At 45.2% G+C, this 25,749-nt stretch overlaps 1 protein-coding gene across 1 annotated transcript in view; it reads left to right on the top strand.

Moving 5' to 3' along the window:
* LOC144129547 (4-pyridoxate dehydrogenase-like) overlaps positions 1–25,749 on the top strand; it is a 65,712-nt gene that overhangs the window by 13,154 nt on the left and 26,809 nt on the right. The window contains exons 3-6 of the mRNA XM_077663694.1: positions 10,415–10,601; positions 12,514–12,645; positions 16,556–16,680; positions 24,521–24,688. Of these exons, the coding sequence (XP_077519820.1) occupies positions 10,415–10,601; positions 12,514–12,645; positions 16,556–16,680; positions 24,521–24,688 (612 nt within the window). The remainder of the gene's footprint in view (positions 1–10,414; positions 10,602–12,513; positions 12,646–16,555; positions 16,681–24,520; positions 24,689–25,749) is intronic.

Genomic DNA, 25,749 nt, shown 5'->3' with positions numbered 1-25,749 from the left:
GCTAAGCTCTACATCGTCAGAAAGCCAAGCATTCAGCAACGACAGTTGATCACACAAGGCAGACGCTTCTCTTGCAGAAGCCATGTTTTATGCAGGATGAAAAGTACATACACGGCACAGTTATAGCGCGTTCGCTGGGCATACTGCCACATATGGCATTTCGCTGCAGAGTACCCTAGTATTTTAACGCAACACAATTCACTCCGAGGAAGGTCGAAGGCCGCATTGTTGACGCTATGACGATTAAATCCCAAAACTAAATGCTACTGGGGCCATCGAGGGAGGGCACGTGCACTGTAAGGCCGCCCCTCTTTTCCAGCTGCATACCTTTGCAGAAAGCAGGACGCCGGCACACGCGGAAACCGCTCCCCAGTATAAGCGAGAGCCCCCGAGTACATACCGGGAACGAAAATTGTCGCTTGACGCACGGACCCCCCCCCCCACCCCTTACGACGTGGGCTATCGCCGGGAAGGCACCCACAGCTTCCTGCTGTGCCTCGTGAACAAAAGCGCATTCCCAGAATGGCCGTGACGGACACCTGTCAGGGCGGACAGGCAGTACTAGCCAAGAATGTGGAAAGGCAGGCGCTAGTGAACAAAAGCGCATTCCCAGGATGGCCGTGACGGACACCTGTCATGGCGGACAGCCAATACTCGCCAAGAATGTGGGAAGACAGGGGCGACCCTTAATCTGGTTTCCCGGAACGACAGACGAACCCCTTCATGCTTATTAGCTGTGTCCCGCCGTCGGTAGCGCGGCAGCATCGTGGGCCCTTTCGCCCCCTCCTCTGTTGCTGACGAGCGACGCGGACCGATGGTGGGTGGCGGTATGCATGTCTGAGGCAAGGATTAGCTCCGAAGGGAGAGCCTGTGGATACTCTCACTTGAGAGAGAGTTGTGGCGTTTTTGTTGTTTATTTAGTTTGTGTTGTTAACAAGACTCTGGGTTCGAGGCTAAGCCCAACCCAAGGGGTTGTCCCCATCTCGCATGTTATTTTTGATTGGAGAATTGATGCTTTGGGCGGGCCACTGAAAATGACCGCCCTTAGTCCTTTGTCAATCAAGTGCTTAAAAGCGCATGTAAACGGTTGAAGTCCAGTCTGAGCTGAGGCTCCATGCTTAGCATGTAATGTGATGCTACTTAGGCTCTAACCTGCCCGGTCGATGAGTAAAGTAGTGCAAAGTTTGTTCTTTTGTAAATTCAGTTCTGCTTTTTCCAGTTTAACTCTCTGTATATGTATGTTGTAAATATATGCTCTGCTGTCATCATCTACAAGCTCGCCTCCTGTTCATCTTCCAAGCCGAACGACATTAGAGGAAGGGTTTGTGAACCATCCTCGAAGAAACGAACGACCTTTTGAAATTCTACTTGCACCATAGGTTTTTTCATAGCCATGAGCGGTGCGTTCAGTTCGCAGTGCATGCCTACTCAACTTCCTCAAGCACGTGAGAGTATGATTGTGCTGCTACTTCCTCGGGAATTGAAACTTTTCCAAATCCAACGGCACGCTCTTGCCGACAGAGCTGTCTACACGAAGCAATGCCTGATATCTGATACGTGATTTAAAATCTGCTGCGGGTCCGTGGACCCAAGATATTATACTTATTTTTCGAATATGGCGGAGTGCTTGGCTTGAAGCACTCTGGCACGGGTCGGCCCGATATTGCACTGGCTCCGGGATCCCTTTCTTTTTATCTTTGCTCTCCTGTCCTTCACCTCTCCTACTTTCAGCACGCGGCAGCGAGCGTGGCGCGGCTTGAGCCAATAGACAGGCCCGTGCACTTTCCTTTACTTCCTTCCTATCAGCAACAGCAGCAGCAGCAGCAGCAGCAGCAGCTGTCTACACGACATAAGGCTCTGATCGCAGCATCTGCTGTACTTAACTTTCACCACTGCCGACTATATAACGTCGCATTCACCGTAATTCAGCTGCATTTTTTTTTCTCATCCGCGCGGAGAGCTGGCGAACGTCTTCGCCACGTGCGCAGTAGCGCCATCAACTGGCCGGGCGCGTAAATATCTTCAATTAAAAACACATGATCACCCTGGGTTTACCTGCTATAAACAGCTACTGATGCAAAACTCAGGTATGAGAGGAATAGAGGGAGGAAGCGTTGAAATTTGAAAATTTGTCAGGGCAGGGTGGGAGCAAGACGGTGCCAATGCGTGAGAGATCTATTTCATTGCGAAAGGATTAGCCCACAAGGTCGAACCGGCTCACCGGATTGTGCTAAGCTTGACCTGGAGGATGACCTTGCGAAAATGGTAAATAAATAAATATGGCTGCAGATGAGATTCGAACACGAGGAGGCGCGAACAGACAAGCTTCGCTGGCCACTGTTCGACAGCACAAATCTAACGACACAGTTTCTTTTTTCTTTATTGCATGGAAATAGTGCCGTAAAAAAAATCTAAGCAAGATTACGTAACCAAACACCAGGCCTCCATACCCCTGCATGACCGCACCTTCCAAAACGTCAAAAGTCTGGCAGGCACACACATGTATCCAGATAGGAGACCCAGCTAGGCGGCTCTTCCAGGGCAGCATATACTCCCCGCACCAAAGCGCATTGCTCACGAAACAAAGATTTCGACTACCGTGGTGATTCGGCGTGGCGTTCCATCATGCGGCTTTTCCAGGGACTGAATAGTCTCAGCAACATAAAGAGATCACATGGCACAACCCCGTTTTTCTCCACAGGCAAGAAACGTATACTGTAGGGTGTGATGTCAATGTCCTTCTTACTTTTTCGTTGTAATATGTCCCAAAATAAAATAGCTTCAATGCACAAAATAAACAATGGCCAGCCGCAGCCGGTCACACCACGCGTCATACTGGAACGCGATCTCGCGCAGTGCATTGCGCATCGTCATCTCCTTCAAGTAATAGTATTATCAACTAAATTATTCGCGGTTTGGGCTACGTGGCGGCAGTGACAGATAATTGGGCGCTGCATGTGTTGGCGTGGACAACGTTGTGGCAGAAACAAGGCACAAGAGCAATACGCGTTGGCGTTGACAACATTGCTGCAAAACGAGGCACTGAAGTGCAGCCCGCCTGCGTACATTGGGTAAATTGGCACTGACGCTGAAAAAGTGGAACACGCGTATAACTGGCTCCCTGTGTGAGCGGACACCTCAATCGCGCTTTCAGCAACGTGGCGGTGGTGTACACCTGCAAACCACAGTGCTTTCGCACAATATATTTCTTCCCTAGAAGTGCTAAACCGCCAGTAATTTTTTTTTCTAGAGTAAACAATGTCAGGGGTCAAAAGTGCTTTTTCGCTGTTTATAATTGATAGTCGCGAATCAGGACCACTTCCTTTTAACTAGAACGTAGCAGCGATTATTAAACTGGCTAGGCATGCCAAGTAAAAGTTGTCGGAAGTATTTTCTTGTTATTGGTTATTGGTTTCTTGCATATTGTTGGCTATAATGTTCGTTTCAATACTGCATATATCTTCACGACTGAGGTTTGTGGAGGTACAGTTGCGGCTAAGATATTACAACTCACACTTCGGTGTTAATAATTCGAGTACACTTTCCATAAACATGATATGATGGTTTAATGGGTTAATTCCCAAGTGCACCAATTGCGTGTGCTATCACATGTGTAAAGTCTACACAAATTTTCGCTAAGTAAGGCATGACTAGAGTGTCATCACCGATTCTGATCACTGGAAGAGTAGGTGGCCAGGACAGAAACTTAACGCGGTTATCACGAGCGTGTGAAATACGATTCTTCTGTGTTTGCAATTGAATGTTGTATGTTCTTCAAAAACTTGTCAAGCGGGAAGTCGAGAGTTGGATGAAAACTCATCTGACTGGGTAAAACCATATAAAACCATAAGAAATCCGACACCGAGCAAAAATAAACAGCAAGTTTCAGTTCCCTTGCGGGAACCTGGTTTACGGCAGTTATACTAAAAGTGAGCAGGTTGATATTCGCTGTTGTTATTTAGGATGTGAATAGCGCTTTTTATGGCTAATAAAACTAACTGACGGAGAAAAGATATAAGTTATAACTTCCTTTCAGCAAACAGTACCTCTGCTTTCCCTCAAACGATGTCGTACCCCTGCTGATGCGTAGCGATCAGCGATAGCAGTGAGAGTTGCCTTCAGTCAGCATTTTTGTGCTGCCACCATCTGACGCTATTATTGATTATGTCCAGATCTATACTCCTCAGCGATCATCGAGGTCATCTGTTAGTTGTCATAAAAAGCCTCTTTCTGCGCTTCCTTCGTGGTTTTCCGTGCAGTATCTCTGCGCATTTTTCATCAAATTTTTGGCCTTGAACTTTCCCGGTCTAAAGAATAGTATCTCTTGTGTCGCATTTTCTATACTCAGCGTAAATTTTAATTTCTAAAAGTTTTTGTTGCTTTAGACGCTGCAATCTTATTACGAGGTTTTCCCATCACTAAGGTTGCAAACATTGCCGAACCTTTGTGACGTTCTTTGTACTGAGGCATAAACAAGTGGATCGACAGTTCAATAAACTCCCCGCAAGGGGGCTTCTGCAGCGAGCAGACGTTGGTGAATGGCGACATCACGGGTTCCTGAGCATCCGCAAGGACATCCCCGCGGGGGGATGATGATGAGCAGTGCGTCACCACGGACTTGAGCACCCGCGCTTAGCCGTGCGTAGCAACGCCGTGTCCGTGTGGATGCTTAGTGTATGAACCTTTAAGGCCCCTCAGTGGAGGCAACGCACCATTTAGGCCTCAGCTTCCTGTAAACAGCACCTCCGGCTTGACCCGACCGGGGGAAATCGGCAGTCGCCTTTTCCCGTCCTCTTCTCCACCTTTCACTTTCCTATCCTCTATCTTACAACTTTTTTGCCTCCACCTCCTTTCTCGGCTTTCCTTTTTCCGAGCGGCTAGGGTTAACCGTGTGTGGCCACCTACCCTGAGTTGCGTCATATTTGGTTATAATTATGATTTACAGCCGGCGTGGGCAGGACTTGCTTGCATGTTCCTGTCCCGTCCCCTAGTTGGGCTCCATGGTGGGCGCCTGGCACCATAACTGAAACACTTAATTTTTTATGCCTCCCTCCCCCCCCCCCTTCTAAACATGGTCGTTCTCTTAAGAAAGGGCGGAACGAAGCAACAGATTTTTTGTCGAAAAAGAAACAAACATTTTCAAACGTCCACGTAATCCGCAGTGAAAGTGATGAAAAACAAGTCAGAATGATATCCTCATTCCTTGTGTCGAAATGCTTAACCGATACCTTGGGCCCTGGCCACAGGGTCTCAAAAATGGCTAGCGGCGACTTGCTGAACCGCGCGACAGCATCATGTGTTCGAAACTCCCAAACATTGCGTCTATAGGGGACATCTCTGTCCCCGTGACTCCCCACCTATCTCTCAACAAAGTCCGAGGCGTTATCTCTGAAACTCACTTTATACATCGAACGAAAGCCAAAACGCTTCAAGGACTCTCTGACCAAACTTAAACCGACGTACACAGAATCAAAATCCGTAAGAATAACAAAGAAATAGATACCAAACACATGGTACTCACATTCAACACCAGCACCTTGCCCGAAACTATCGAAGTTGGATACCTCAAGGTCAACGTCGGACACTAAATTGTCGGAAGTTCTGTCACGGCTCACAGTGTCGCCGCAGCCCAAAAACATGGGCGAAATGTGCTTCGAAAGACCACCATTCTGAGGAATGTGACGCCGCCCTACGCTACGCTAACTGCGAAGACCACGCTGCGTACTCCAGGGCCTGTCCGTGCTCAAAAAAGAAAAAAAGTGATAATCACCGTAAATACAAAGAAAAATTTATCATTTCAAGAAGCGACGAGGCGTTTTGCGCTTACCAACACATTCTCCTTGACAGCAAAACAAAACTTCGCTGATTTGGTGCGCAGGGGCGTAGCACCACACAGCACTCTGGCACCTGCCGAGGCGGCTTCGACCGAGCCTATGGCAGGGCCATCCACGCCCCAGGCACGGTACCCGAAAGCTGCCCTGCCATTGCCAAAACAGGGAGCGCCGGTCAATGGGTCGGCATCCCGCAGGACTTCCCCCCCCCCCCCACCCCCCAATCGGGGGAGGCCCCAAAGTAACACAACCGCGGCTTCGCGTTCTTCCAGCATCTCTTGCGAGGTGATGGACGTAACCCCCAGTCCGCCCGCTTTGCAGCGTTATCATTCCCGCCCCAAAACATAAAGATGGCTATTTTATTTCAGTGGAACTGTAGAGGACTTTTGAGGCATTAAAGTGACATGACAAATATTTTAGGACAAATATTGCCCGTAGCCTTATGTCTTCAGGAAACCAGCGTAGGTGCACAACATATCAGTATTATCAAACATTATAAAACGTTTAGACGCGATCGCGAGCATGCAAATAGACTCTCGGGAGGCGTCGCGATTGTTGTTTAAAGCGGCGTCCGTGCTCGAGAAATTAAAACAAAACTTGAAGCCGTTGCGGTTAGCATCATCAGTTATAAAACAATTACTATCTGTTCTGTATATATTTCTGCACATTTTACATATACAGTCCTTGATCAACAAGGACTCATCGCTGAACTTCCAGAATCATATTTAATAGTTAGAGATTTTGACGCTTACTTCCCTTTTTAGGGAAGCGAGCGTTGTGACTCTAGGAGTCAAATAATCGAATATTTTATCCTCACAAAAATTGTGTCTTTTAAATACGAAAAGGCCACATACTGCTCCACTCCATCGGGGAAAATAATCTGTTTAGATCTGTCACTTAGTTCACCTTCTGGTTTAACCATTTTAAAAGGGATGTCATTGAAGCCCCAGATGGTAGCGATCACCTCCATATACTAATCACTTTAAGTTCTGCACCGGAAACAATTTCAACAAAACCGCGACGCTAGAAGCTGAATCTAGTAGCAGACTCGTAAAAATCTGTTGACAAAAGCCACTTTACAAAATATAGGTTTAGAAAATTTGAGCATCGACGGGATAAATCAAAAGTTATCCAATTGTATCGTAACTGCTGCAGCTATTCCGCGGTCTTCTGGAGTAGTGCGACAAAACCACAAAGTGTCGTGGACAAAGCACTTCAAGGAAGCAAAAAACAACAACAAAATAGACCTTGGGGTGAATATCGCACGTATCCGACAAATGCGAATCTAGTAAATTTTAAAAAGGCAAGAGCTAAACCACGGTACATCCGTCGCATTGCCGAGAAGGCTTCATGGCAGAGTTATGTTTCATCTATAAACAGTCAAATCGCGTGTTAAAAATGCGGCAGCAGGTTCGAAAATTAGATGACAACTTCTCACCGTTTACAATTCCTCTTCTGACAACACCTGGCACACAAACAAGCATAAGGGAACAGGCCGATATTTGCAGTTTCCAGTTCATCGCACTATACGCAGTCGTTTGTAAAACAAGAAAATATAACCGAAAAACAAATACTTCCAATTAAAAATAGATAAAAAACAATACAACAAGTTAATTACTCTCCAAGAAATAGAGTACTGTCTGCCGGAAAAAAATACTGGTCCAGGACCCGACCGAATACATCATGAAATGCTTGACCATCTTTCCGAGCCTTCCGCAGGAGCACGCGTAATATTCTTTTACACAGTTTGTCAAATACCTAAAGCCTGGAAGAATTCTAATATTGTACCATTTCTTAAACCTAATAAACCCCTAACCTCACCTAGCAGTTATAGACCCAGAGCCCTTACCAGATGCCTCTCCAAATGGTTTGAAAGTGTCCTTAATATAAGATTAACTTTTGTCCTTCAATCATGTGAACTTCTTGATATCCATAAATGTGGTTTTAAAAAAGGATGCACCACTACAGATCCCCTAGTACATCTCAAAAATACTGTCAGAGAAGCTTTTTTACACAAACAAAATTGCATTGTAGTCTTTTTCTATTTAGAAGAACATACGGTACAGCCTGGAGGTTCGGGATTCCTCAGGACTTAGCTGAGCTCGGCATTCATGGCAAAAATTCTGAGCTCCATTAAAAGCGTTTTTGTCTAACGGTTCATTTAATGTCCGCCCAGGCTCAACCCTTTCGATGAATTTTAATCGGGAAATTTGAGTTCCTCAAGGATATATTTTAAGCACAACTATCTTTATTGTAAAAATGAATTCTCTGAGCAAAATAATACCAAGGTCCGTAATGTATTCGCTTATGTAGAAGACCTCCGGATAGCTTGCACATCCTCCATCATATCAACATGCGAAAGACAAACTCAATTGGCAATAAACAAACTGGCATCATGGGCAGACAGAAATGGCTTCCGGCTTTCTGCACAGAAAACAGCAGCCATTATTTTCTTATTCAAACGAGGATTACAGGCATACCCGACCCTACAGCTGAACGAAACCGAGTTGCCCGTACAAAATGAACACAAATTTTTAGGTATTACAGTTGACAAAAAACTCACTTTCCTGCCTCATATTAACGCGTTAAAAAAGAAAACTTCCCGATCACTCAACATTCTCGGAGCCCTTTCATATATACACTGAAGTTCTGACAGGACAAGCCTTCTAAAAATTTATCGCTCGGTGGTGCGATCATGCTTAGACTATGGTAGTACAAAATATGGTTCAGCATGGTCATCGTACTTGAAACGACTCAACGCAGTGCACAATTTATGATTACGTCTTTCAACCAGTGCTTACATGACGTCGCCTATATACACTTCTTATGTTGAAACTAACGAACCATCACTACAGACAAAAAAATAATGCTCACGTGCTCACACATTCTATAAATCCGTTCCCTACCGAAACATATATGTTACGAAATGGTTATAAAGTCCCCACCGACAACACACTCTAATCACAAACCGTAAACTACCAGGCCACTCCTCTAGCGTTTTGAAAAGATTTTACAGAATCTCGGCGTACTGAACACATTACCTAGCACTGCGCTCAGACGAGAGCTGCTACCTCCATGGTACAACTTTCCTGCGATATGCGATTTCAGTCTTACGCAGTTTCACAAAAAGCAAGCTCCGCAACAACATATAGTACAAGAATTCCGTGCAGTCGAGGCAAGATACAATGGTTTTACGGACTTCTATACTGATAGTTCAAAAACAGAAGCCTACAAGTAGAGTAGTACGAGGGCATGAGAAAAAAATAATCAGACTTCCACGGTGTGCATCAGTTTTCGCAGGCGATTGTTACGCCGTATGCTTCGCCGTAAAAATATAGCAAACATAGTAGACTCTCTTAGTTTACTTACAGCTCTCCACTCTAAAAATGCAATCACTCCGATGCTCGGTGACATCATACACAACATAACAAAAGCCGTAGCTGAAAAAAAAAGAAACTTTGCTGATTGCGAAGTCATGTCGGAATTGAAGGCAACAAAAGAGCAAACCTGTACGCTGCACAGTCTCGTGGCAAGCAAATAAAAAAAGTAAATGTTCCCTTTAAAGATTGCAAGAACTGGGCACATTGTGAAATAAGGAAAAAATGGCAGTGCGCTTGGGACAATGAAGCAAATAACAAAATACACTTTGCAAAACCTGTTTTAGGAGAATGGAAATCCTGCGCCCACCAAGAACGTTTCAAGGAAGTGATTATCTGCTGTCTTCGTATAGGACATACCTCGCACATAATTTCTTACTTACAAACAAGATAAGCCCCGCGGCAAATTATGCGAAGATGAGCTAACAATAAACCATGTTTTATTATCATGCAGAAAACTCAAAACACCGAGGAAAAAGCATTTTGCAGTTTTTTACAACGAACACTTACCATTCCACACATAATTACTCTTAGGTGACAAAGTGTTTTTCATATTTACGAGGTTTTTAAGTTTTACACAGAGAAGGCGTATTAAAATGATTGTAGATCTGATAATATATATTAAGTTTATAACAAGTGGCATTTTTAACCACACCTCAACCAATTTCTCATTCCTGAGAATAGGGTTGAGGTTGGTTGGGAGCCCCGACATCCTTGCGCAGGCTAGGATGGCTGCAGAGGTTGCCCGACTTCCTGCATAGCTTTAACTAATGTCCATTTTTAAAATGTCTTTTCTTGGCATCAATAGGTAGTAAAACACATTTTAGGGTTCCTGAATCACTGATCACTTTTTATATTCTTATACTGCAGAAACCTTTTATATACCTTGTGCTTGGCGCATCATGGCCTTAGATGCCTATGTTCATTAAGCCCAACTCAAACACAAACAGTTCAATGAACTATCTCTTCTGAAATGCACTACGCCATGATGTGCAGCTCAAATACGCGACTACATTTAAGTGCAGCGGGCGCATTCAGTCCTTGTCACATATTTTTGCTACATTGGCATAAGGTTCTGTCTGCGCTTTAACACTGTCGTAGTTGCACCCAGATCACTGTAACCTCCATCTCCTGCTTGCTGTTAATCGCAGAGGAGTGCAAATGTTCTTTCCTGATCATCCAAGTTATTCTGAAATTACTTTTCAGATTAACAGGTATCCTCGAGGGAAAGACTTGGGTGGTTCGAGCTCCATCAACTACATCATTTACTCCAGGGGAGATAAGCGAGACTACGACACATGGGCGTCTACATATGGCGCCACAGGGTGGTCGTACAATGACGTGCTACCCTATTTTGTTAACCTTGAAACGTCGTACCTTGGATACAACACTGGTAGGTGACGTGCATTCCTTGGGTTTATAACTACTGAGAATATTCACGAGAAATCCTCTTTGGAGCACTTACAATGCCGGATTCATTCAGATGGAATTCACAAGGGTACTACAACAGACGAGTTAGTTTTACACGAGGAGCAGGTACATCACGGACACCGGACACACCTCACGGACGTTTACAAAGCTGATAAGTTTCCTCGGGGCCACAGATTGTGCGTGCACTTTGATTGTCCTTTGTCCACGCTGTACCGTTCCTTTCTTCAAACGTGCTCTTTTCATCGAATAAACGCCGAGCAGCGTCTCCCCAGCTGCAGCCAATTGGAGGAGCGCGTTGCGCCAGCTGCGCCCGAGTAGAGAGAGGGTGTGAAGGTGAGCAGCGAGAAATACAGTTGCGTGCGCAGTCAGGCACCAGAAGGAAAAGGCGAAGGATGAAGTCGCTGGAGGAACGCACAGTGCAGCACACAGTAAACCTTAGAAAATGCCGGTCTTTCGACAGATTCAAAACCCTTAAATGTGCAAGCCGAGCTGAGCAGCAACGAGAAAGAAGAGAATGAACCGATCCAGTAGATATAGGGAGGCAGCATGCCGACCCAGAGCAGCGTGTACAGTATACCTTGCTGAACGGGATGCAGAAACAGTTGAGGAGCGAGAAACGCGAAGAAGATCGCGGACAAAGAGGCTAATGTTGAAGTCTCCGAGGAGCATGCAGTCTAGTGGCGTGTCAAGTTGCTTCAGTGATCGCCGAACAGAAGAAACGGCGACTCGAACCGCAACGAGCAGACGAAGCTGCTTACCGCAATGCGGAAGCCGAGGAATGGCTGCAACAACGTTCGCCTGCAAATCGAATTTTCAAGCTTATAAAAGCGGTAAACAAAGATAAACAAAGTTAAACGAGGGCAAACGTGCTTCGCATTTATCTATGGTAGCTAATTATATGACAATGTGTTTTGCCCACATCAAATGTACGCCCTTTCCCCACAGTGCTGCTCAAGCTGTGGCTCAAAAGGCCGGTCGAAATTCAGGAGCCGTTAAGAGCTGGCCTACTTACCTCTTTAGCACACGCTCTCGGATGAACTGGTAAGGAATGTCCTTCACACAAGGGTGCCAAAGGTTCCAAAGACGAAGTAAAAAGCACACATACAAATTGCCTGCTGACAGTTGATGGGGCATTCGTATATGGGCGCATGTGGTTCTTCACTTAACCCCGTAAATTTTTGCCAACTTTTTGTGACCGGTCTTTCACTTTCATCTCAAGTGAAATTAAGTTCTTTCTCTCACCTGGTACGTGTTTGCAACACGTGTTTTGCGTTTAGCGATTTCTCCTATATAAAGATTAGCGTTGATAGCGATCATGGAGTCACCAAAACCTTATACACATATAATACTTCACTTTCATGCGAAAAGCATTGAACACCCATTAAAAGTAGACCAACTACAACAAATATTTCACAACAGCATATTAAGCAAACAAGTTTTATTATTTAATTCACTTTCTAGTGCTAAACCGATGCGCTTTGCACTCTGTAAGCATGTTTAAAAATTTTCAACTTGTGAAGACATTTTATTCTTCATACAGCAGGGATTCCCCAGTGCTGTACTGTTAATATTTGTCAATTCGAATATGGAGGACAGCGTCAAATACTTAAGTGTCTTGCTGAACTGTAGCATGGCTCGCTTTGTGCGTTGTTTTGTTCAGCATGCCATGAACTGTCCTTACTATAAAGATCTGACAGTCAATATTGCCGACCAATAAGCACATGAATGCAATACTTTAATATAATTCAGGATATCTGTAAGATATACAGTCTACAAACCTTTTATTGCCTTCAGGGGGGAAGTACAGATCGCTCCCTATACATTAATTGGTTTACATGTATGCATTAAAGAAAGCAGCGTGAACAACTTTTCAGCGGAGAGAGGAACCAGCGGAGAAGTTCCAGTGACTTTTCCAACTTCACATACGGTAGCCAGTGATGCATTTCTACAAGCCGGCCTTGAGCTGGGCTACCAACAAGGTGACTACAACAGTGGGTACCAGAAATGTGAGCAGCATTTTGATTGCACCGCTTTTGTATTCCAGCACTATCCACATTGTTTTTTTTAAAAACCCTGTGAAGGTGAGACGCCAGACATTCAGATAATTTGTATGACTATGTAAATTGCTGCCAGCACCTAAAAACATCCATCGCTAGCTGTTGCGAAGTCTTCTTCAATCCCGATGGGTAAAATTTGGAACCGCTGAGAAAAGTACAGTTCGCGTGAGCAAGTCTCCGTCGAAATTCTCGTTCTTTTCCGGGTTAAGAACAATTTTCTAGCATGCTGGTGTTGCTGAACACTATTATTGCCAATTACATTTGGCTGCAATAAATGGAGTTCCTCGGCCTGGTAGGCATGAAAAAGTGCGTTGAACTGACATTTATTGTATAAAAATATTCATGTATGCTGAGCCACGTAATATTTCACTGTTTATTATGCCCTTCAAATGTGAAAACCCTATTCATAGTGCTGAAGAATACATCATTTCCGAGGTTGAAGAAGCTGCTAGCAGCTTTCTCACATTTCAACCTTCCTGTCGTAAGCCTGACACCACGTAGCTCTCAAGCAGAAAAGGGGGGGGGGGGGGGGGGGGGGGCTCCTTGACCGCCTTCTTAAAGGAGTGCAGACTCCTTACTTTTGAATGCATCTTTTCTGCTCTGTAATGATGCGCAAGACATTATTACACATGGATTATCGTGTGGTGGTCTCCTACGACCGCCAAGAAATTTGTAATCGAATTTCTTTGTCTTGCTGTTTCGTTTTCGGTTTCAAGAGCCGAACGATGACTGTAATGTCAAAGTGTGGTTAGAGGTCATGAAAGGCATGAAAAAACTGCGAATCATCGCTGCTTCTACATTCATTGTCATTTCCGCTCTTGAGGAACGCTGGATTCAGCACCGAGGTAAATTAAAACAATGAATCAGCGTTTATCTCGCAGTTTTCTCGTGGGACACGTTACATGTAATCATACGGACGCCACAGCCATCGTTGGGGTGTTGAACTCAAAAGAGAAAGGGCATGACAGAAAATTTGAATTTTCAATTATTTACCGGTCGTAGGCAAACACTACACCGTGATTCATGCATAGTAGTGCCTTCCGCATCACGGCAGAGAAGAAACATGCCACTAAAGCTAGGCGTCTGTACTCCTTTATTGAAGAAATGGTGACAGTCTTGGAAAGTTGGCTCACTCCCAAAATTTCAAAGACACGCAAAACTTTATAAGTAAGCCCACACGAGAAAATTGACTAATGTATATTAGTTCGGATTAGCGAGTGAATCAATGTTATTGCTGGGGATTAGTGGTTGTGTTGATTAAGGTGATTAGTGGGCCGGGTAAGTATAATCCCATATTATAACCGAATGGAATGCACTCGAACATTCTAGTCCTCAGATTTTCAAATTCAGCGGTGCTGGTGCCGTCACGGCCCTCTGGACTAATCAAGGAACTTCATTACGGAGAAACTGGTTAGTGTTTGCAAGACGCAAACCTGAATGCTATCAAATTAAAAACTTTTTTCTAGTATTGGCTGCCCCCCCCCCCCCCCCCCCCCCCCCAGTCTGGAAGCGGTCCCTTATTATCTTGGAAAAGCGATTATCGTATTACTCTTCCATTAACTTTAGGCGCCATCACGACATACACGACGACTGCTAGATGTTGTGGCATTGGGCTACCTTACTCAAGTGAGGGAGTTGGCATCGTGGTAGCGGCGGCTCCAATGTGGGGCCCTCAGAGTAACAGCTCTTACATTTATTGTGTCTGCGCACTTACAAAAAAGCCTCAACACACATTTATTCCAAGACGCTGCTACGGCATGCCTTAGAGCTGGGTTAAAGCTCTAGCAAGTAAAATTTTTTTACTTTAATTTCAGCAACCATTGCTCAGCAAGTTTTGGAGTTGTATACAGGAGTGCTTTTTAAAGGTTTTTTTTTTTTGCATTCGAACGTATTGAACCAAGCAGCAAGCCTTTCTGACTCACGCAGATGTAAATACAGCAAGCTGCATTGTGGGTCTGATGGGTATAGAGCATGTAGATTAAATATATATTTGTCTTGCCCTTTTCTTGTAGGTTTACAATGAACAATCAATTGATTGTTTTTATTTAAACAGAACGAAGACGAGAGACAAAAGGGGAAAACCTGCGTCTAGCTTCCCCAGATTCTGGACACATTATAAAAGGCAAGAAAGCAGTGGTGGGAATGATGCAAACCACTAGAACAAGAAATTTCAAATTTTAGGAAGAAAAATCACGCGAATAAGTACAGCATGCTCATTGCAGTCGAGAATAGCACTGCGTCAAAATTATTCAGAAAATCTAGAAGGGCTGGCGAGAGAGGCAGCTGAGAAAAGTGCAATAGAGACCTTACAATGCGAGGGAAAAATTATAGGACATACAGTGTGACCGCCGCTTCCGCTGAAGCAAGATTAATCGACTGGCAGTAAGTAAAGGCGCAAGACCGATCGTTTCCAATGAACAAGGCAGTGAGTACATTATGTAGAAGACAGAAACAATTTATCACCGAGCGAACGCAGCTAATTAGCTTAAAACTGGAGACGAAACCAATGCCTTAATGAGCCCCTCAATTGAAAAATGGCGGGAGAAATTACAAAGGATCGGCGCAGCATAGTCCGCGACGCACGCGCCGAAAGCAGCTGCACCCGATGCTCCGAGTGTTCGCTTCAGAAACTGTAAGTTCGATCATCTCAGATACAAAGCGAGCTTTCTGCTTCTGTTCTTAACAGAGTAAAGCCAAGAGTATGACATAGTGCTGAAATATGTATGTTACTTTGGCAATGGTGAAATGCTTATGATCGGGATATTCTCGGACCCTATTAAAAGCAGCGCTTACGACTCGTTCGGTAGAAAAGCCGTCGCCGTGGCCCCGGATTGACAATAAAAAACCCATAGAATTCTGACGGAAATATTCACAGAGGTTTCAGATTTTTAAAAAATTCGCCGACATTGGGGTTCGACCCTCAGCGTGCCAGCCGGGCACGCAAGACATATGCCACAAAAGGTAGTTGATTCAAGCGTCTTGGAGGGGTACCAAGTGAACGCGTTGTGTGTTTGTATGACAGTAAATTGCAGTGGGGATGTGTACTGTTAGATAAAAAATAAAATAGAAGGAAAACTCTCTACTGCGTCTGTTCTTAAGGCGAAACTTAAGAGTTCTCCTGATTTTATTCTTGAGGACGATAATGTTTCCAAAGTTGAATAATGTAGCCGTACAATCTATAAGGTAGCAGTAAAGCACATGTAAAGTGAACAGACATTTCAATAGTAACAGTTTAATTAGAAGTGAGGGATATGACTATGCTGACTCAAAACGGCAATGACGCGGGTGCGTTAAAGGCTAATACGTACGACAGAGGAACCTCAAGCTTTTTAGTGTGGAGGCATAAATATACTTTGATATAAAACATATTGATCGAGTAATATTTTTCTCCTTGTTTTGGGTGAAAGAACGCTTGGTTTCCGGAGTATACCTTTGCTCGGCCTTCCAGCGTCTGGGTGAATGTCTTCTAATTCGAATCATATCTAACCTTCATGAACGCCATGACAATTTAGGATTCTGTAGATAGGCTTCTTGACTTCGTGCAAGTACAAGAGCTTTATAACTGTTTCCTGCTTTTGTCACTACCAAAAAACACAAAAATTTCGGAATGCCAAGTGTATTACGAATTACCTTTACTGATTTGTTTTAATAGCGATATGCAGTTCCATATGACAACAGAAATGTCCAGTATCAGTAATATAAGCCGGCGTGGTTGGCACTTTCCGAATTGCACAAGCGATCCTGAATGCAATGCCAGTATGAACTATCATAGAATCTTCCGCTGCATTGCATTTGGGTTACTGTTGTCTAATAACCCTGAAAAAACTATGTTCTCCGTGTTTTTCACGTTGTTCTGCAGACTATTCTCGTGTTCAAAACAACATCAAAAACGGTGAGCGGTGGAGCTCCAGCAAGTCTTTTCTGCCTCCGAAAATACGAGTGCGACCGAACCTTGACGTGGGCCTGTTCTGCCAAGTGACCAAAGTGAGTGAAGCAGGTGTGCAAAAAAACGCTGCAATGCGAAGACACACACGCATTAACACGAAGCAGTGCGGATGAAGTTTCGTGTATAAACTGTCACGTATACTTTTGTCGGGGAGCGGACCTACACTACAACATTCGGGACACTAGAAGAATATTCGAATCGATTAAATCTACTAAACTTGTTCGAAAATAAGGCAAGAAAAGAGACGTGATGACAGGGCAGAGCGCTCTGTCCTGTCGTCACGTCTGTTTTCTTCCTTATTTTTCGCCCAAGTACAGTCGATTTAATGCGAAATGAACCAACTCGTTCAAATGAAAATACTCGAATCGTGCAAATCATAGCAGTTTATGCTGCTACACAAGAAATCGGGAGTGGTGTTAACGTAAGTTATTAAAGCCAGCCACTAAACAATCGGCAAAAGGAGAAAAAAGAGAATATCATTGCGTGTGAAGAACAAAGTCACACTCAAACATGTTGTGGATGCCACGCTTTCGAAATCAAGAACTGAGTTTTTTGTGTTCAATCGAGCGCATAAAAACTAAAAGGAACTAAAGTACTACAGTAATGCTTTCCAAAACCTGCTTCGACGAAAATATTTGTGACCCGTGGCGCGTGCATGTACTTCCTAAAATTGCACGCTTTGCCTTCCAGACCTTTTAGCACAGTCAATGTGAACAACTAGCGTGTTCCGTAATATATATTTTATAGCAGCTGCCGTAGGTGCCTGTCATTGCAGAAACCTTTCACCCCTCATATGCTAAGACCCTCGTGAACCATGTGCTTTCCCTCCATCGTCGTCGCGCTATCACTGATGCAAAATTCGCAGGAAAAAGTACCTGATTTACGCAAAAGTCCTCTTTTCTTCCCTCTTCCGCTATGTTTTCGACCACCGCTGGAAGGGCGGTCCTCACTAAGCACTCTCCACTCCCCACCTCCTTGGACACCCTTCGCACGATTTCTTCCCTGAGGAGCGATAGAAAATGCGCCACGCTTTGCTGCAGAGATGGAGGGCCTTGGTCCTAAACACCCCGCAGCACGGCCTCCAAACTTGGTACGCCTTATCCATCCGAGTTAGAGGTGTGGGAAAAACTCCAATGGCTGCCGGAGGACCATGAACGCTACTATGCGACACCGACGCAAAGCCTACCGCTTAAGGGCACAGCTTTAAGCGCTTCGTAGAAACGTGTATCTCTCGAACCACATCGCCCACAAGTGACTTAGTAAAAGCAAATCTTCTTAATCAGCCGCTATAAAGCATCTTCTTATCATGGGAGTTTTAAGGCAAAAGCCTTACTAGCCCCATTACGAGAAAAGCCGGCGTTAGTATATTAGTGCGTGCGTGTGTGTGCACTCCCAGATGGTAAAGAAAATCCCAGCGATGGCAAAACAAAAATAGGGTGACGTCCCCAAGCGGCCGTAGGAAGCACACAGCAAGCTGAACACCGCCGTTTCAGACAAACATGTGTATTTCGTTTTACCGTTCCGGGTGGTGCCATACGCATAAGATTTCTCGTTGCATCCAGCATACATGAGCTAGTCAGGTTGCAGGCTAGATTTCGACAGGAGAACCGACAACGTGTGCACCTTCAGTTGTATGCTTTCTCAGGCTTTCTACCTTTTCCCTTATGCCACGGATGAGGAGTCCAACGCGATATGAGAGAGTTACTGCGCCACTCCCTGTCCTCAAAAGCAATTTCAGTATTGATATTATGATGCAACCGTCCGTCGTACACTCTTGCGGGTGGTGTCATAAAATTTCTCGTTCCATACAGCAAACGTTTTTCAGTCAGGTTGGATGCTAGCTGGCGGCAAATATTTGAAGCCAGTGTCCGAGTGTCGTACTTGGACCTTTGTGGATTCAGCGTTAGCGGGATGAGCGTTCGGAGGCGCGTCTTTTCTGTGCCATGTCTGTGCATGTTGAAGAACCCCAGGTGGTCGAAATTTCCCTCATAGCGTCCCTCATAGCCTGAGTCGCTTTCGATGTTAAACCTCCATAAACCAATACAAGTCTCCGCCACTGCGGTCGGATTGCGCCGAAGCCGCCTAACGCGTCGGCGGTCAAGCGCCGTTGGAGTGTAGAGGGTCTCGCTTTCGCCAGTGGCGTCGCCGTGCCGGGTGCGCGCGCGCGTTACGTCCGAGTGTAAACGCGCCTTAAGTTAGAAGTTAACATGCGTTTCAGAGAGAGAGAGAGAGAGAAATAAGAAGAAATAGGCAAGGAGGTTAACTACGTGACCCCCAGTATGCTACCCTACACGCGGAAAGGGGAACGGAGGGAGACAAAGAAAGGGGAGCAAGGGATAGGAGTTCAGGTTTTCACGTGTTCGTACGTGATTACTAATAGGGTACACAGGGCACACACTGAAAGTTTACGACTTTGACCCCAACACTGAGGCCCTTGAGAACTTGAGAAGTGCCTTCACAGCTGTCCTGAGATGAAAGTTTTGTCCAAAGACGACATCTTGGCTTCTGTAAGTGGATAGAGGATCCTAGCGGCGGAGCGTTGCAGCCTGGAGGACACACTCACGCCGAGGGCATTCACAAAGTAGATGCTCAGTTGTCTCATTGCACCCGCGGTTTTAACGCGTAGGAGAGTCAGCCATCGCGATTAAATTTGAGTAGGCCTTTGTAAACTCCACTCTCAGCCACAGGCGACACAATATCATAGCATCGCAGCGGGAGAAGCCGGATTGTAGATTGTGCCGAAGTAAGGGGTCGATGCATTGCAAATGACGTGCCGAGCTTCCATGGGTAGGCAATGCCACTAAAGTCATGTTTCGGCCAAGCACTCACAGATGCCATGATGCGTCGGCTCTTGTAAGTGGTCACCAGACAATGTTGGCACGGCCGTGGGCCGATAGAGCTGCATCGTCAGCTAAATAATTTCTGACCATGCCACAGTGTCATGGTAGCCACTGGAAGAATAGCCACTGGAAGCCCTCTTTCAGTGCGCGGCGTTGTAGATGTCTTATTTCCGCTACTAGTTGCTCATGATCGCCATGGCGTAGGGCAGAATTGAGACTTTGTAGGGCAGCTTTAGAATCGCAGAATACGTCCCATTTATAGGGTGTTTGTGTACCGATGTAGTGCATAACCGCACGAAAAGTGGCCAATTCTGTTGCGGTCGAAATTCTCCGATCCGAAATTAGTTGGTTACTTCTGGCTTGCCTCGCACTGATGTCCACGGTACAAGCTGAACTACTAGATGAGACCGAGCATTCTGTATATAAATGAGTGCAGTCAGTGTATTCGGCGTGGAGTAAGGACAGTGTCAACTGTGTAGGGGCTGACATCGATAAGTTAGATTTCATCACTATACCAGGAATTATAAGGCACACACATGGCTCCCGTAGACGCTACAGCGCAGACGAAGGTCGTGCCGCCGGGGTGAACTGTGATGGAATGGACAACTGCTGGGCTGCTAAAACCCGTTGAAAACACAGCGCGCGGTCTCTGTACCGTCACTGGCACTAGGTTATGCTGAGCGACCCTTTTTAGATGACGTATGAGAATCTGCTGTGTGGCAGAGGCTATATACGTCGAAAGCGGGTAACCCTCGGCGACTGTTGATGCGTCGCTAAGGAGACCCAGGCCTGTGCGAATGTACTGGCCTTGTTCATACTGCAGGGCACGCAAATTTACTGTTGCATGTTTTTGAAAGAACGGGTGTACTGTACTGCAGAAACCTCGTCAGTAGTGCTCTGTACAGCTGCAGCATTGACTGAACCAACGAGCATCATGATTTACCGTCCAGAAACATCAGTACGTGAAGAATACAAGTTAGCTTTTTATTCAGAAAGATTCAATGCGGGCTCCACGATATATTTCTGTGTATGAAAAACGCTAAGAAAACGATCCGATGTACAACAGGAAATGCTACGGCCGTCAGTAGTTACGTGATATTCAGTCATACGTTTGCGTGTACACATACGTGCGATTGAATAATCAATACGAAACTGCCCCTTTTTTATTTGCCTTGGTCAGGTGCTGATGCTGATGCTAGATTTGTTGAATCCAGTGATATCAGCTGTCCGATAGCTGGCACAACGCATCCTTCAGCTTCATAGTTCCGAGAAGTCGGGATGTGTTACGTTGTCATCAACATTATCAGCCGCAGCGGCAAGCAGCCTTTCCCCACACTAGGCCCGCCGCGGTGGCTCAGTGGTTAGGGCGCTCGACTACTGATCCGGAATTCCCGGGTTCGAACCCGACCGCGGCGGCTGCGTTTTTATGGAGGAAAAAGGGTAAGGCGCCCGTGTGCTGTGCGATGTCAGTGCACGTTAAAGATCCCCAGGTGGTCGAAATTATTCCGGAGCCCTCCACTACGGCACCTCCTTCTTCCTTTCTTCTTTCACTCCCTCCCTAGTCCCTTCCCTTACGGCGCGGTTCAGGTGTCCAACGATATATGAGACAGATACTGCGCCGTTTCCTTCCCCAAAAACCAATTATTATTATTATTATTATTATTATTATTATTATTATTATTATTATTATTATTATTATTATTATTATTATTATTATTATTATTATTATTATTATTATTATTATTATTATTATTCCCCACACTAGAACGTCTGCGCTGCCTGTCTGCCTCATATCAGTGATAGAGGACTGTAGATCTGTTCTACTCAGGTCGCAGTGTTCGGCATCCCTCAAGGTGTGCAGACTACAGCTGCGGCGGCCTGTGACTTTCAGTGCGCTTGTCATTGTTTTTCGTGCTAGATACAGACCACATAGCTCTACGTATTCTTTTACGCCCCCTCATACCTCTCCTACAGTGCAGGGTAGCCAACCAGAACATTCTTCTGGTTAACCTCCCTGCCTTTGCTCTACCACTTTTTTCTCGCTCAGGATCTGAGCTCCACCATTCTCCTATCTCTTTACGAAGTGTTCTGTGCTACATGTAATCATGTCAACACTCTTAGCACGCTTGGCAATTGAAATCATAACTGCTGTCTCAAGTCTTTCTTCCATGACGCGTTGCGTCCGGCTGCATTTTGCAGTGGTCTTTTTACAGTCTCATAGTTTGTTCATTTTATTCTTAATTAGTGAACGTCTTTTGATTGTAGTATCCATTCAAGGTGGCATATTGCTGCGCGGGAACGATCAGAACAAAGCCAGAATAAAAATTAAGTTACTAATGGCTGGCAGGTTGATTGTGCCCACTCGGGAATAGAGGGCAGTAAACACGGATGAGGCAAGCAGAGAACACAGGCGCTGACTGGCAACTTCGTTTATTGCCTCCGACTAGCTTATATATGAACCGAACTCATGAATGTAAAGAAATAAAATATCTCCACATCAGTGGCACGATTATCCCTCCCCTCTTCCCGCTTCCCTCTTATAATTCACGTTGTCAATTCGCGCCCAGAAACCGGTGCTCTTTGTTGCTTAGACGTACGGAAGGCTCGCTGATGTATTTGTCAGAGAACTTTTTAACTGGGATCTATTGCTGTAACCCTTCTGTGGGCAGCGCCGCACGCGGCAGGTGTGCACTCCTTATACAGAAAACGGTGAAGGCGTCGACCTCGTGAGGTAAATCTTCGAGTTCTTTATAGTGTTCTTCAAGTCTGGTATTCAAACACCTCCAAGTTTGGACGATGTGGACATTCTCAAATGACAAGAGGACTGATTAAACAGGGCTTTTCTCGCTCTTTCAAAGAGATAAACAGTGTTTCATCAAGCACTCGTGCTCTCTGGTTGTGTAAGAGTTAAGTATTCTTCGGCCGCCAAGACAAGTTGCATCAGTTGTGTGGCAATATCTTAATCGGCCAAACTGGAAGGTGCATGAATATCAGACTTCAAGAACACAATAAGAAATCCAGAGGATTTATACTCAGGGTGACTAAGCCTACACTCTGCGCACCTTATCTTCGGAAGAAATGTTTGGCTCATGTGCAGGAACATCGCCACAAGAGTGATAGCAGAAGCACATGCCATTTCAAATTTCTCATTTAAATTTGTCAGCAAGCCTTCCGCACGTCTAAGCCAATTCTAGTTCGAATTTCTCGATTAAGTAAGTCAGCAAGCCTTCCGTAACTCTAAGCGAAAAAGTGGTGATGTTTCTGAGCGCCAGTTACTACGCAAATTGTATAACAGAAAGAGGAAAAATAATCGGGCCACGGATGGTTGAGTTGTTCTCTCTTTTTTTTGTCATGATTCTGGTTTATATTACCATTTTATGGTGACGGCCGTCAGGAAGCCGAAGGGTTTCAAAAGAACCTCTCTCTTGACTTGACTTAAGCTCACAGAAAATTGAACTACTCGGCGGCTGCTACAGCTTTAGGCGTGATCGGCAGTCTTCAACGGACCGAAACACCACAGCACTCACCCGCGCTCATTTTAAAGCTGGAACCACTTTCCATATTAGGCGTTGTTGAGGTCTGTATACGACAACCTCGAACGATAGGATATCTTCTCAGAAGAAATGGGATAAATAACACATCAGTTGGGTCTAGTCGGTGCATGGTGAAAAATACAGATGATCGAAGTGCGCAAAACATTAGACGAACCACGTACACGGGAGAAACACAAGGACTGGCGCAACACTAACAACTATTTTGTTCTTCTAAAACCAACGCATAGATATACATTTACACGAGCTTCCCCACACGAATGTTTTGCAGTGTTTAGGCATCCAACTTGAGGTCTGTGAACGCTCGGAATACCTACCACGAGCAAAGAAAGAACTCTTACTTTTAAGTCTGCTCGCTCAAAGATCGTGAAAAGGGGCATAGCATCTTGATGTATGGAATCGGCCCTCAGAAAATGGTGCGGTAATAAATTGCAAGCAAGTTTTGATAATCAGGTGCGCCGGCTTTTGGCAGCAGGCTACCCTGTGTCGCTTTTGACAGCTGTGGCTGAGGCGCTGATCCGGAAGCATAAATCCAGAGCGCCAAAAGAGAGGGCGGCCGAATATGAAACTTACAGACCTTTAGTGATGCCTTACCTACATAAGGTCTCCCACCAACTCAAGAGAGTGGCTAGCAGGCATCGAGTTCCTCTGGCGTTTTCTGCGCCGAACAAGCTGTGCTCCCGCACATGCGGTGATGGAAGGCATGGCTGCCAAATCTGGCATGGGACAACCTTCGTCCCTTGCACCACCGGAGTCGTGTATGCTTTCCCACTCTCGTGTGGAAAGACGTACATCGGGCAGACAGGGCGTTGTATAAATGATCGACTCAGGCAGCATGCGCAAAATCTAAGGAATAAAATTGGCAAAGGTGCACATCTTGTGTTGCACAATATTGACTGCAGCAATTGTGCACCGCGATTCCAAGAGACAGCGATTCTGGGCAGGAACAGAAATGAACACGCGCGGCTGGCTCTCGAAGTATTCCATATTAAGAAAAAGGCTGAAGGTTGTGTTAGCGATACTTTCTTATCACTTTACTCAGTCGAATTGAAGATTTTATACTCGCATCGTTGCCAGTAATCTCGCATGACTGGGATTTATTGTTAGCTTGCGCAAGTGTGGAAAAATGTATATCTATGCGTTGGTGTGAGAAGAATAAAATAGTTGTTAGTGTTGCGACAGACCATGTGTTTCTCCCGTGTGCGTGGTTCGTCTAATGTTTTGCGCACATCGATCAAATAGAATAAAGCCCAGTGTCGGCGCCTTTGAGCATAAACAAACAAGCCTGACAGAGCTTCGCATCAATATACAAGCTTGTTCAAAGCCATAAACCCAATCAGCTCAGTCAGCGCCTGCGTTTTTTCTTGTTCTTGTATCGTCTATGTTGCTACTGTGCGGTAGTCCCGAGAAAAACTTGTCTGCCAGAGCTAAGGTATCACTGCATTAAGGCATTCACAGCAAGTCGAATGTGCGCATTTTTTGTCCAGGTAATATTTCAGGGGACCACCGCTGTCGGCGTCCAGTACACTCGCTACTCGTTGAACCTCACGGTCCGCGCAAGGCATGAAGTAATTCTTTCAGCCGGCGCAATCGCAACACCTCAGCTTCTTATGCTTTCCGGGATTGGGCCAAGAGCTGACCTCCAAGCTTTAGGGGTAAGCATTACTACTTTAAAAGAAATCATCAGATTTTTAAGCAAATCTTAAATAAGATGAACGTCGTAAAATATCAAAACGTGTCATGCAACGACTGAAATCGAACACTTCTAAGTGCTCACGGGCAATAAAAAGAACTTCGTTTCTTTTCCTTATTACCTGGCATGACACATTGGAGCTACAAACCATCAGCTTCTTTTTGAACAAGAGGTCGGGAGATTAATTCAAAAAATTGTCTACGAAGATTTTTTCTCAAAGACTGCAGAGCAAACATAGACCACTATACGAAAACATTAAATCAATCAACTAGTCAACTAGACGTGAAGTAATACGATAGCGCAGCCTACTGCAGCGCCGATGTTAAGTGCCTCGTCTTGATAAGACGAGGTGGCATTCTTACAACAATTTAACAACTTTGTTGCCTATAGTAAGATGCGCTATAAGCCCTTCTCCTCATTCTCGCCTAATCTCTTCCCTTCTACTACGACAGCACCTGCAGATAAAAGGCCGTAGCGGCTGCTTCGAAGCAGAGGAATATCTCTAGGCGCACCTGCAAGAACATCTGTACTTTTCGCCCTACCCCCGAGCGATGAAATCATAGTAATAGCTCCATCGCAGCGCACTTCAAATCCGATTACCTCGCCCCATCAAATTAAAATTCCACACGGCTCATGCAGGTTGTTTCAGTTATAAAGGGCCCAGCTTTTCCGAAAGTAACCAGGCTAGGAACAATAAACTGGCGCAGACTTCAGGCAGTCCTCATAACCAGCTCGTAACATTCTTAAACATGCTTAGTTCGCTGACTACCAGAAATAAACGAGCAACCATTTATTGTTAAATTAAATACATCTCCTTAACGCTCCAGCATGGAGCCGACAAGGCACGGCAAATGTGTATGCATTCAACCATGAACGCGGAGTCTACACGCAGTTTATACGCAAGACTACCGTTCTCTCACCACAGACCTTCTAATCGGAACGTATAGATGCAGAAGGCTGCCATACTGAAGGCGTCTGCTTCAAGGGAATTGTCCTAAGAACCAAATAAGCCTTTTCCATACT

The sequence above is a fragment of the Amblyomma americanum genome, chromosome 4 (genome assembly GCF_052857255.1).
Source record: "Amblyomma americanum isolate KBUSLIRL-KWMA chromosome 4, ASM5285725v1, whole genome shotgun sequence".
Taxonomy (NCBI): domain Eukaryota; kingdom Metazoa; phylum Arthropoda; class Arachnida; order Ixodida; family Ixodidae; genus Amblyomma; species Amblyomma americanum.
Note: the sequence above shows the minus strand (reverse complement) of the source record. Positions and strands in the feature narration are given on the sequence as shown.